The sequence below is a fragment of the Cebus imitator genome, unplaced genomic scaffold (genome assembly GCF_001604975.1).
Source record: "Cebus imitator isolate Cc_AM_T3 unplaced genomic scaffold, Cebus_imitator-1.0 Scaffold256, whole genome shotgun sequence".
NCBI classification, from domain to species: Eukaryota; Metazoa; Chordata; class Mammalia; order Primates; family Cebidae; genus Cebus; species Cebus imitator.
The window spans coordinates 786,674-798,328 of NW_016107571.1; the positions used below are offsets into that span (position 1 = coordinate 786,674).

The window sequence follows — 11,655 nt, forward strand, 5'->3', positions numbered from 1 at the left end:
AGGCGGTGGTTGCCGTGAGCCATGATCGCGCCATTGCACTCCAGCCTGGGCAACAAAAGCAAAAAACCATCTAAAAAAAAAGAAAAAAAGGTGGGCATAGTGGCCTGCGCCTGTAGTCCCAGCTAGCTACTCAGGAGGCTGAGATGGGAGGATGGCTTGGGGCTGCTCTCAAGTGGTGGAGGCTGCCATGAGCTATGATCACACCGTTGCACTCCAGCCAGGGTGACAGAGTGAGAAATAAAATTGTTGAATCTAACAGGTATTCATTATACCATTATACCATTCTTTCAATTTCTCTGAATGCTTGAAATTTTCCCAAATAAAAAACTTGGGGAGATTTTTTAAACCTAAGAACATGTTTATTAGTTTTTTAAAAAATCACTTTGGCTGCTGAGCAGAGACTGGTTTGGAGGGGAAGTGACCACATGAAGAATTCGTAAAACCCTGACTGGGTATCTGTGACAGACCTAAAGCGGGGGGCTGAGAAACAACAGAGCCCCCCACAAGGAGTGCACCCTCCAGCCTTGAAGAAAGTGGGGGGCAGTGGGCGGGGCATGGCAGGCAAGTGTGGACCAAAGGATGCTGAGGTTTCTGCCGCCCCCAACCTCCAAGTCTGCTGGTTCCTGGTCCCTTCAAGCCACCCAATGTCCAGGAGCCCCCCCATGGCCAGGTTCTTTTTGTGCCCTTTCTTTTTGTTTTCATTTTTTTTAAGAAGGAGTCTCGCTCTCTGAGACTCTCTGCCAGGCTGGATTGCAGTGGCGCAATCTCAGCTTACTGCAACCTCCACATCCCAGGTTCAAACGATTCTGCTGCCTCAGCCTCCTGAGTGGCTGGGACTACAGGCACGCCCCACAATGCCAGGCTGATTTTTTTGTATTTTTAGTAGAGATGGTGTTTCACTGTGTTAGCCAGGATGGTCTCAATCTCCTAACCTCATGATCCGCCCGCCTCGGCCTCCCAAAGTACTGGAATTACAGGCATGAGCCACTGCGCCTGGCCTTCTGTGCCCTTTCTAAAGCAGCATGGAGCCCAGAAATGAGATCAGGTGCCAGGGCCTCTTCCCCATTCTCTCCTTCCAGAGAAGGTACCCTGACCACCCACGGAAGGTCACCATGACCTTACCCATCAGCAGCCTCCCTCCCCAACCCTCCTTCCCAGCAGGCCACTGGCTCTAGAATTTCAGCCCACAAGAATCTGCCCAAGGCAGAGCTCACCTTGTTCTTCCCAATGTGGCCCCTGTCTGCCCCTCATGGGCTGGGCCACAGCAGAGCCACCCCAATCTCAGCTCCAGCCAAGCTGATGCTTGCATTTCATTCATTTCTTTCATTCATTCATAGTATACTGCTTAAGAGCATGGGCTCTGGGGCCAGATTGCCTGGGTCCAAATCCTAGCTCTTCCCTTACTAGCTATATAATCATGGAGAAGACACTTAATTTGTAGGTTAAGTGACTTAACTGATGAATTCCTCTTCTAGGAATGCTGTTCCTGATTCTTCAAGATGCAGCCCAAGTCCCATCTCCTCCAGGAGGCCCTCTGAGATTTCCTCTACCCTCACTGCTCTCTCCTCTGAATTCCTTTAGTCTTTTCTGTCTCAGTTGCTCCTGGAGCACTTCAACCATACAACCCTGTTGAGTTGAGAATCAGGGCCCTGCCTTATCCAGGGGACCCTCAGGAAGCAGCCTGAGTGAGGAAATCCCAGGAGAGCTAAAAGACAGCTCCAAGGCTAGCCAAGCAGCTCTCCTTCCTTCCCAGAGCCTCCACTGTGAAGCAGAAGGTTTGGACTAGAACAATAAATTCTCTTTGAACAGACCCAAAGCCCTTGCTGCCCTTTGACAGCACCTAGAAGCTATGCAGAAAGGAGGCCTAATATTCCTTACATGTAGGAGGGAGGTCCATAGGTTCTTTACAACCGGAAAGCTCCATGAAGCAGGCAGCCCTTCCCTGGGGATCAGGGAGGCCGCCACCAGGGCAAACGCTCCCTCATTTGAGATTTCCAGTGATGCATGTGAAACTCGGAAGTTTCCTTTCTGCTTTTGGGAGGTGGAAGTATCTGAGGAAGTGATGGGGAGAGAGCGTTGTCCCGTGCCCCTGGAGGGAGGGCCAGGGAGGATTAAGGACTACTTGGCAAACATGCTCAGGGATGAAGGGAAGGGTTCCTTGGATCCCCCAACCTGTCTGCCCTTGGGTGGAGAGGCCACCCACCTGGAGGGGGCTCCTGTGCTCATGCTTTCCCTGGCAACCCCCGCCTCAGCTCGAGGCTCCAGAACCACATTCCGAGATCCAGAGCAGGGCTACTCTTCCCTACCACCCAGAAAGCTTATTTTAGCAACAAAAGGAGAGAGGTGAATGGAGCTTCTCCATGGGTTGGCTTGGGCCTTCACCAGAAATGAGAGTCTCATTACTCAACCCCAATTCAAAGGATAATTAACAGATGGCATAATTTCCAAGCATTCTCTGCATCACATGGCTATTAGGTGAAGAACAAAATGCCCACGCAGTGCCTAGATCTTCCCCAACTCCAGAGTCTGAGGAAGTCTGGAGAGGCAAAACCTGCGGAGCTGCCCTTGGCCTTGCTGGGAGGAAGAAAGCTCCTGTTTGGCCAATGGCAGGGCATTTCCCTGAGCCACGGGTGCTCCTTCTCCCTACTTCTCTCCATCCTGCCAGAAGCACAGTCTAACCCTAATCTTTCTTGCTGCACCCAAGGCCCATCTCCTTTCCTATTTCCCCAGGGAAAAAGAGAAAAGCTGATTTCTCATCCTGGCCTCACTGTGTGGTCACACAGACACTCCTTGGGCCTGGGGCTGTGGGGTCCTCTGCTGTGACCCACTGAAAGTGGCACCACTGTGACCAGGGGGCAGTGCGAGAAGGGAGCACCTGATCCAGTGCTTTGCAGATGGCCTCCTCCAGGCCCTCAAGTTCCACAGAGCAGTCCAGGGGTTTCTTGATTGAGGGAGTGGTGGAGAGGGGCAAGGCCCCGACAGGCTGGAGTGCAGTGGTATGATCTCGGCTCACCGCAACCTCCACCTCCCGGGTTCAAGCAATTCTCCTGCCTCAGCCTCCCGAGTAGCTGGATTACAGGCATGCACCGCCGCACCTGGCTAATTTTGTATTTTTAGTAGAGACGGGGGTCCTCCATTTTGGTCAGGCTGGTCTCGAACTCCTGACCTCAGGTGATCTGCCCACCTCAGCCTTCCAAAGTGTCGGGATTACAGGCATGAGTCACTGCACCCAGTTCACTTCAGATTTCTTTCAAAGAAAAGGATTCTACTGCGAAATAAACATTTGAGAACCATTCACCTTATTCAATCTCCTCATTTTACAAAAAGGGACATTGAGGCACAGAATTTGAGCAAGGTCACACAGCTGTGGGGCTGAAGGCTGGGACCTAGGCCTAAGCCTCCCCTCAGGCCAGCTCTCTACCACCTGACTGGGTCCCTGGCTGCCCATGGTGTGGGGTAGCTTTTTCTGGGCTGCTTGCATGGTTCCTACCTGGCTCTCCTGGTCCAGCTTCATGTTTGGACCTCTCCGAGGACCCCTGGAATCCCGCACAGCCTCTCAAGTGAAGCTGCCATGAAGAGGGTCAGGAGCCCGTGTACGTGGCAGGTCTGCTCGCTGGACACAAAGCCGTGCTGGAAGAAGGGGGTACCTGCTGGACACCAACAGGGAGGCAGGAGGGGGTGAGAGGCTGCTTCTCCAGACAGGACTTCAGAGGGCAGTGCAAGCCCCTTGTCTAGGACGCAGGAAGCCTGTGTTAAAGCTAGGCTCCACAGCAGCCAGCCTCCGAATGTGGCGATAGTGTATTTACACCTGGTGGCTTCCACCTGCTCTGACCCTTCTAGTTTATCTCCCTGGAAAAGCCCAAGTGGTGTCCAAGATGAGACTGGGGTCATTCTTCCAGCAGGTGGACCCCAAGGGGAATGCTGGTCAGACCACAGCCTCGGTTGGTGGGGGAGGGGGAGTGGGGGCACGGTAGGGAGGGGGCGGGCTCCGTAGCTCATGGTGGGTGCTTCTGGGGGATTTTGGAGGCTTTGTAGTGTTGCTCAGAGCCCTTTTAGCGCAGTCTGACCCGGGACCTATGGGAGGAGACAGCAATGAGGGCTCTCATGATTGGCATGAAGTGGGAACTTGGCCTCTGAGAGCCCTTGAAATGTTTTGGAAACCTCTGGGCATACTTAGGGTACTACCACCATGACTACCATTGGCTGTGTGGCTTCCAATCGCTAATTCTCACCGGGCATCTGGCGGGGCCGGCTAGGGAGAACTGGGATGGAGGGTCCTGCTGGCGGGAATCCTGGCGCGTTGGCATGGAGGAGTGCGCTGGGTGGGGCCCACCTCCTCCGGCGCGGCCGGCGTCGCCGCTTTAAGGCGGCCGCGGCGCGAGCAGGTCTATGGTAATGAGCCGCCGCCGCCGCTCTGCAGAGCTCGCCCGCCCGCCGGGGAGGCGAGGAGCGCGGGGCTGGGCCCGGGGCCGCGGCGACAGGCAGCAGCCGCGGCGGCGACGCGGGGCGCGAGCGTGCGGCGCGGGACCGTCGGGGGCGGCCGGGGCCGGGCCGGGGTCCGGGCTCGCGGCTGCGCGGGCGCAGGTGGGCGATCCCACCGGGGCGGAGGGGGCACCCCGGCTCCGGAACCCGGCAAGGCCAGGGGCGCCGCGGGGCCCGCGGGCGCAGGTGGTGAGTGCCCGGAGCACAGGTGGAGACGCGGCGGCTGCCCGCGGTGCTCAGGGTGACCCGGGAGCGGGTCCGGCTCCGGGGGCGGTGGGAGCCTGGGGGCATCGGAGGGCGCATCGCGGGGCTCCTCCGAGCCATCCAGGCGCAGGCCCCGCGGGGCGCGCGGGGGGCCCCCGGGGACTGGCGCCCAGGCCCGGGCATGAGGCCCGGCGGGGCCGGCAGGAGCCGGAGGAGGAGCCGCTGCCGCTGTTGACCCGGCCGGCCGGGAGCGGGGAGAGATGCGGAGCCCGGCCACCGGCGCCCCCCTCCCAACGCCGCCGCCGCCGCTGCTGCTGTTGCTGCTGCTGCTGCCACTGCCGCGGCTATTGGGCGACCAAGTGGGGCCCTGTCGTTCCTTGGGGTCCAGGGGACGCGGCTCCTCGGGGGCCTGCGCCCCCATGGGCTGGCTCTGTCCAGGCTCAGCGTCGAACCTCTGGCTCTACACCAGCCGCTGCAGGGATGCGGGCACTGAGCTGAGTGGCCACCTGGTACCCCACCACGATGGCCTGAGGGTTTGGTGTCCAGAACCCGGGGCCCATATTCCCCTGCCACCAGCCCCTGAAGGCTGCCCCTGGAGCTGTCGCCTCGTGGGCATTGGAGGCCACCTTTCTCCACAAGGCAAGCTCACTCTGCCCCAGGAGCACCCGTGCTTAAAGGCCCCACGGCTCAGATGCCAGTCCTGCAAGCTGGCACAGGCCCCGGGGCTTATGGCAGGGGAAGGGCCCCCAGAAGAGTCCATGGGTGGGCGTCGGAAAAGGAATGTAAATACAGCTCCCCAGTTCCAGCCCCCCAGCTACCAGGCCACAGTGCCAGAGAACCAGCCAGCAGGCACCCCTGTTGCATCCCTGCGGGCCATCGACCCAGATGAGGGTGAGGCAGGTCGACTTGAGTACACCATGGATGCCCTCTTTGATAGCCGCTCCAACCAGTTCTTCTCCCTGGACCCAATCACTGGTGCAGTAACCACAGCCGAGGAGCTGGATCGTGAGACCAAGAGCACCCACGTCTTCAGGGTCACGGCGCAGGACCATGGCATGCCCCGACGAAGTGCCCTAGCCACGCTCACCATCTTGGTTACTGACACCAATGATCATGACCCTGTGTTTGAGCAGCAGGAGTATAAGGAGAGCCTCAGGGAGAACCTGGAGGTTGGCTATGAGGTGCTCACTGTCAGGGCCACGGATGGGGATGCCCCTCCCAATGCCAATATTCTGTACCGCCTGCTGGAGGGGCCTGGGGGAAGCCCCTCTGAAGTCTTTGAGATCGACCCTCGCTCTGGGGTGATCCGAACCCGTGGCCCTGTGGATCGGGAAGAGGTGGAGTCTTACCAGTTGACGGTGGAGGCGAGTGACCAGGGTCGGGACCCGGGTCCTCGGAGTACCACAGCCGCTGTTTTCCTTTCTGTGGAGGATGACAATGACAATGCCCCCCAGTTTAGTGAGAAGCGCTATGTGGTCCAGGTGAGGGAGGATGTGACTCCCGGGGCCCCAGTACTCCGAGTCACAGCCTCAGATCGAGACAAGGGCAGCAATGCCCTGGTGCACTATAGCATCATGAGTGGCAACGCTCGGGGACAGTTTTATCTGGATGCCCAGACTGGAGCTCTGGATGTGGTGAGCCCTCTTGACTATGAGACGACCAAGGAGTACACCCTACGGGTGCGAGCACAGGATGGTGGCCGTCCCCCGCTCTCTAATGTCTCTGGCTTGGTGACAGTGCAGGTCCTGGATATCAACGACAATGCCCCCATCTTCGTTAGCACCCCTTTCCAGGCTACTGTCCTGGAGAGCGTCCCCTTAGGCTACCTGGTTCTCCATGTCCAGGCTATCGATGCTGATGCTGGTGACAATGCCCGCCTGGAATACCGCCTTGCTGGGGTGGGACACGACTTCCCTTTCACCATCAACAACGGCACAGGCTGGATCTCTGTGGCTGCTGAACTGGACCGGGAGGAAGTTGATTTCTACAGCTTTGGGGTAGAAGCCCGAGACCATGGCACTCCAGCACTCACTGCCTCGGCCAGTGTCAGCGTGACTGTCCTGGATGTCAATGACAATAATCCAACCTTTACCCAACCAGAGTACACAGTGCGGCTCAATGAGGATGCAGCTGTGGGCACCAGCGTGGTGACGGTGTCAGCTGTGGACCGTGATGCCCATAGTGTCATCACCTACCAGATCACCAGCGGCAATACCCGAAACCGCTTCTCCATCACCAGCCAGAGTGGTGGTGGGCTGGTATCCCTTGCCCTTCCACTGGACTACAAACTTGAGCGGCAGTATGTGTTGGCTGTTACTGCCTCCGATGGCACGAGGCAGGACACAGCACAGATTGTGGTGAATGTCACCGACGCCAACACCCATCGTCCCGTCTTTCAGAGCTCCCACTATACAGTGAATGTTAATGAGGACCGGCCCGCAGGCACCACGGTGGTGCTGATCAGCGCCACAGACGAGGACACAGGTGAGAATGCCCGCATCACCTACTTCATGGAGGACAGTATCCCCCAGTTCCGCATTGACGCAGACACGGGGGCTGTCACAACCCAGGCTGAGCTGGACTATGAAGACCAAGTATCTTACACCCTGGCCATTACCGCTCGGGACAACGGCATTCCCCAGAAGTCTGACACCACCTACCTGGAGATCCTGGTGAACGATGTGAATGACAATGCTCCTCAGTTCCTGCGTGACTCCTACCAGGGCAGCGTCTATGAGGATGTGCCACCCTTCACCAGCGTCCTGCAGATTTCAGCCACTGATCGTGATTCTGGCCTTAATGGCAGGGTTTTTTACACCTTCCAAGGAGGTGATGATGGAGATGGTGACTTTATTGTCGAGTCCACGTCAGGCATCGTGCGAACACTACGGAGGCTGGATCGGGAGAATGTGGCCCAGTATGTCTTGCGGGCATATGCAGTGGACAAGGGGATGCCCCCAGCCCGCACACCCATGGAAGTGACAGTCACTGTGTTGGATGTGAATGACAATCCCCCTGTCTTTGAGCAGGACGAGTTTGATGTGTTTGTGGAAGAGAACAGCCCCATTGGGCTGGCCGTGGCCCGGGTCACGGCCACTGACCCCGATGAAGGCACCAATGCCCAGATCATGTACCAGATTGTGGAGGGCAACATCCCAGAGGTCTTCCAGCTGGACATCTTCTCTGGAGAGCTGACAGCCCTGGTAGACTTAGACTACGAGGACCGGCCTGAGTACGTCCTGGTCATCCAGGCCACGTCAGCTCCTCTGGTGAGCCGGGCTACGGTCCATGTCCGCCTCCTTGACCGAAATGACAACCCACCAGTGCTGGGTAACTTTGAGATCCTTTTCAACAACTATGTCACCAACCGCTCAAGCAGCTTCCCTGGTGGTGCCATTGGCCGAGTACCTGCCCATGATCCTGACATCTCAGATAGCCTGACATACAGCTTTGAGAGGGGAAACGAGCTCAGCCTGGTCCTGCTCAATGCCTCCACGGGTGAGCTGAGGCTGAGCCGCGCACTGGACAACAACCGGCCTCTGGAGGCCATCATGAGCGTGCTGGTGTCAGGTAAGGAAGGGCCCAGGTGGCACTAGGGGTAGCTTGCGGGGAGGGTCTGGGCAGCCACTGGAGGTAGGGCATGATCCAGGAAGCAGCTATGGACCCATGTCCCTGCTTGGTGCCCGGCAGAGAGAGGGAGGGGGCAAGAGCCAGCTTGGGAAGAAGCCCCAGGAATCCTGGCAGCCGGTGCAGGTCCCGCCTTCCGCCGGGGCTGGGCTGGGCTGCTTCTGTTGGCTGCCCCCACCGTCTACCAGCCTGTGACATGGTTGGGGAAGTGTTGTGAGGCTGCCCCAGCTATGGCTGCCAAGAATTGTGAGAAAAGGCGCGTGGAAGCCTGGGGGGCCAGGAGAGCTGGGGGAAGGGTAGAGAGGACTGTGGCCCAAGAGAGGAGGTGAGGCCAGGGCCCCCTCATCCCTATCAAGATATTCCTGCAGTCTCATACAGCCTTTGGCAGAGCTGAGAGCCATGGGCGCACAGGGCTGCCGCCACCCAGAGGTCAGGACCCTGCAGTCCTCTTCTGGCCCCTTCTGACTCCTGGCTGAGCTGCAGAATCGGCTGACACGGACTTTGTCTAGCGCATTCTTTTCCCTCCAGGCAGAAGGAGCCCAGCCTGGCTCCCCCTTCAGAGCTCCCGCAGGAAGTGAGGCCACAGCTCATTGTCTGTCCAAACAGACCCCACTTTCAGAATCCTTGGTTTGGGTCTGGCTTGGAGGAGGGGCTGCAATGAAGCTGGGGGGCAGGCTGAGGCCTCCTGGGCCCCCTTACCACCCCACAGGCTGTTCTTAGGGTGCCCGGCCTTCCTTTGCTGCTGGCTGTGACCAGCCCAGGCTCCAGGAATCAGGTGTAGGGAGCAGGCCAGGCCAGGGGACTGATGGGCTTTGAGAGCAGAGACCCCAAGGCACCTGATCTGAGGAGAGAACAGAGTCCCAGGGCGTGGGAGCCTGGCGGGAACCCAGGCCGGGGCATTCCTGCTGCTTGGCCAAGCGCTCAGCCTACAGACTCCCTGGACAGCAGGGCTGGGGGAGGAGAGTTGGAGGGGGTTGGTGACAGTATTCTGTCTTTTTTTATCAGCTGTGGGGAGCCAGAGGTAGCAGCAGGGAGAGAACCGCACCGAGTTGCTGAGTGCTTCCCCCAAGCCTGGGAACGACTGAGACCCTCTTGAGGAGCTGCTGTTAGCTGCACCCCAGGGGTGGGTCGGGTCACACCCCCTTTAGGCAGCCTTCAGACCCATCTGGGAAGGGAGGAAAAGAAGAGGCTGGCAGGCCCCTATTCCCACCCCAGGAAGTCTGGTCTGAAGGGGAGGGAGGGGCATGCAAGAGTCAGGGCGTGGCCTCACTCAGGGTCCCTGCTGGACAGATACCTCCCTGCCCCACGCCTCAAGGTGGTCACAGGAACCAGGAAGCAGGAGGTTTTCAGGGGCTGTGGCTGAGGTTCTGAGGCTCCTGAGGCTTCAGTTTCCCCTCCAGGGGAGGAAGTTGGAGGCTGGAGCTCCTGTGTCCTGATGTGTGCCTGGGCACTCGAGACAGTGGGAAAGAGGGCCTCTCCCTCTGGTTTCCACACCCAGCCTTCCCTTGTTGAGCGTGGCCAGACACTGAGTGATGGGGGCAGAGACACACCCCTACCCAGCCTTCAGTCTCCGACCTGGGCAGAGCCCCAGACCTTGGTTCCCTGGTCTAGAGGAGAGGGCTGGGGCAACACTCAGGACGGCCCCTCCTGGCCCCCTCCTGGCCCAGCAGTGCCGGCCCCGCCTTCTCCCCTCGGCCCTGACCCTTGGAGGCAGTCACCACGGCAACCCCAAAGTTCAGGGAGGCCGGGGTGAGGGGGTTTGACTCCCACTGCCCCTTTGTTTTCCTCCCCTTGTTCTTTGTCTCTTCTTTCTTTCCCGCCCTGCCCATGCGGGGCCTGCAGCACTGCCTCTCTCCCGCGCCCTCTTCCTGCTCCTGTGGTTCTCCTGCTCTCCCACTCGCCCATTGCTGGCTGTTCTCCTGGGACTTTGTCTCCTCCTATTTGATCTCTGTTTCTGTCTCCCCTCTCTTCTTCCCTGTGGCTTAGCCTGGGCTGGATGGCTCTCCTGGAGTCTCAGTTCCCCTCACCTCTTTCTTCCTCTGCTCAGACACACAGCAGCTCCTGTCCATGGTCTGGGCAGCTGCCAGAATAGCAGAGCCCTCCTGGCCTCCAGCCTCCGCTGGCACATGTGCCAGGGGAAGAGAAGGTGGGAGGCTGATCAGGACCTGGTGCTTTTCTGGGTGTGCCTAGCTAAGCTTGAGGCACAGGTGGCATTTCCTGGGGTCAGAGGCCATCCCAGCTCTTTCTTTTCTGTCCAGGAAGACAGCTTAGGCAGTGTACCTGCCACCCCCGTTCCCAGTCTGCCTTTGCACCTGAGGGTGACCTGGGTCAAGGCAGGGGAGGCTGACATAGAAAGGAGAGAGCAATGGGTTGACTGTTGGGGACAGGGGACAATAGCAGAGGGGGGCAGGTGGCCACAGATGGTGGACCAGATGGGAAGCAACAGAGACATGCTGGGAGGGGGCCCAGGCGGAGCCTAAGTCAATGGTGGTGGGGAGCACAGGGAGGAGTGTTTGTTCCCAGGGCTGAGGGGTGGCAAAGTTTCTCCCTCCTGTCCTCTCTTAATCAGTTATGGGCACTGTATGTGGAGTCTCCAGCTGCTTTCAGCCTGGAGGAAATATCCCGTCAAGGAATCATTAGGCAGATGCACCAGGTACACAAGAGCCCTGTGCCAGCTGAGCACCTGAGTTTGGGGAAGTCTGAAACAAAAAGGAAAGTAGAGCCTTATGCCATAAATCTGGGCAGGCTTCCTGGAGCAGGTGAGATCAGGGCAGGTTAGAAGAGTCGGAGGACTGTGGGCTGGTGTCTGGGTGGGAAGGAACAGCCTGTGCAGCAGCTTCGGATGAGAGCGGGAGGAACAGAAGTGGGTGATGACAGGCAGGCTTGCTGCTGAGAGCTGCTGAGAACGAGCAAGTGAAGCGGCTGGAGGGTAGGTGGGCAGTGGGCCGGGGACACGGCCGAGATGGGGGTCTGCCTTCAGCTTTCCCGGCTTCAACTGAGCCACGGCTGTCACAGTCCGCCACCGCAAGTAGGTACAACACAGACAAGGAATCTGTTCCCATGTCCCTCGCCTACTCCCACCCCACCCCAGAAACATGGGTTCCTGCCCCATTACTGCTAGGGTAAGCATTCACTTTTTATAGGTAGCTGGGCTCCACCTGCTTTTTTTGGTTTTTGTTTCTGTTTTTGAGATGGAGTCTCTCTCTGTCACCCAGGCTGGAGTACAATAGGGTGATCTCGGCTCACTGCAACCTCCACCTCCCAGGTTCAAGCAATTCTTCTGCCTCAGTCTCCTGAGTAGCTCAGATTACAGGTGCCCACCACCAGGCCCGGCTAATTGTT

The 11,655-nt window shown here is 58.5% G+C and overlaps 1 protein-coding gene across 3 annotated transcripts in view; it reads left to right on the forward strand.

Annotated features, from left to right (window-relative positions):
- The first annotated feature begins 4,416 nt into the window (after positions 1-4,416).
- Positions 4,417-11,655, forward strand: part of CELSR2 (cadherin EGF LAG seven-pass G-type receptor 2) — a 26,408-nt gene continuing 19,169 nt past the window's right edge. For 2 of the 3 annotated variants that reach the window (XM_017499235.2, XM_017499236.2), the window contains exon 1: positions 4,896-8,256. In XM_017499235.2, coding sequence (XP_017354724.1) covers positions 4,947-8,256 — 3,310 coding nt within the window. In that variant the 5' untranslated portion in view covers positions 4,896-4,946. Of the gene's footprint in view, positions 8,257-11,655 lie in introns of all 3 variants that reach the window. The other variant, XM_017499237.2, reaches the window with a different exon arrangement.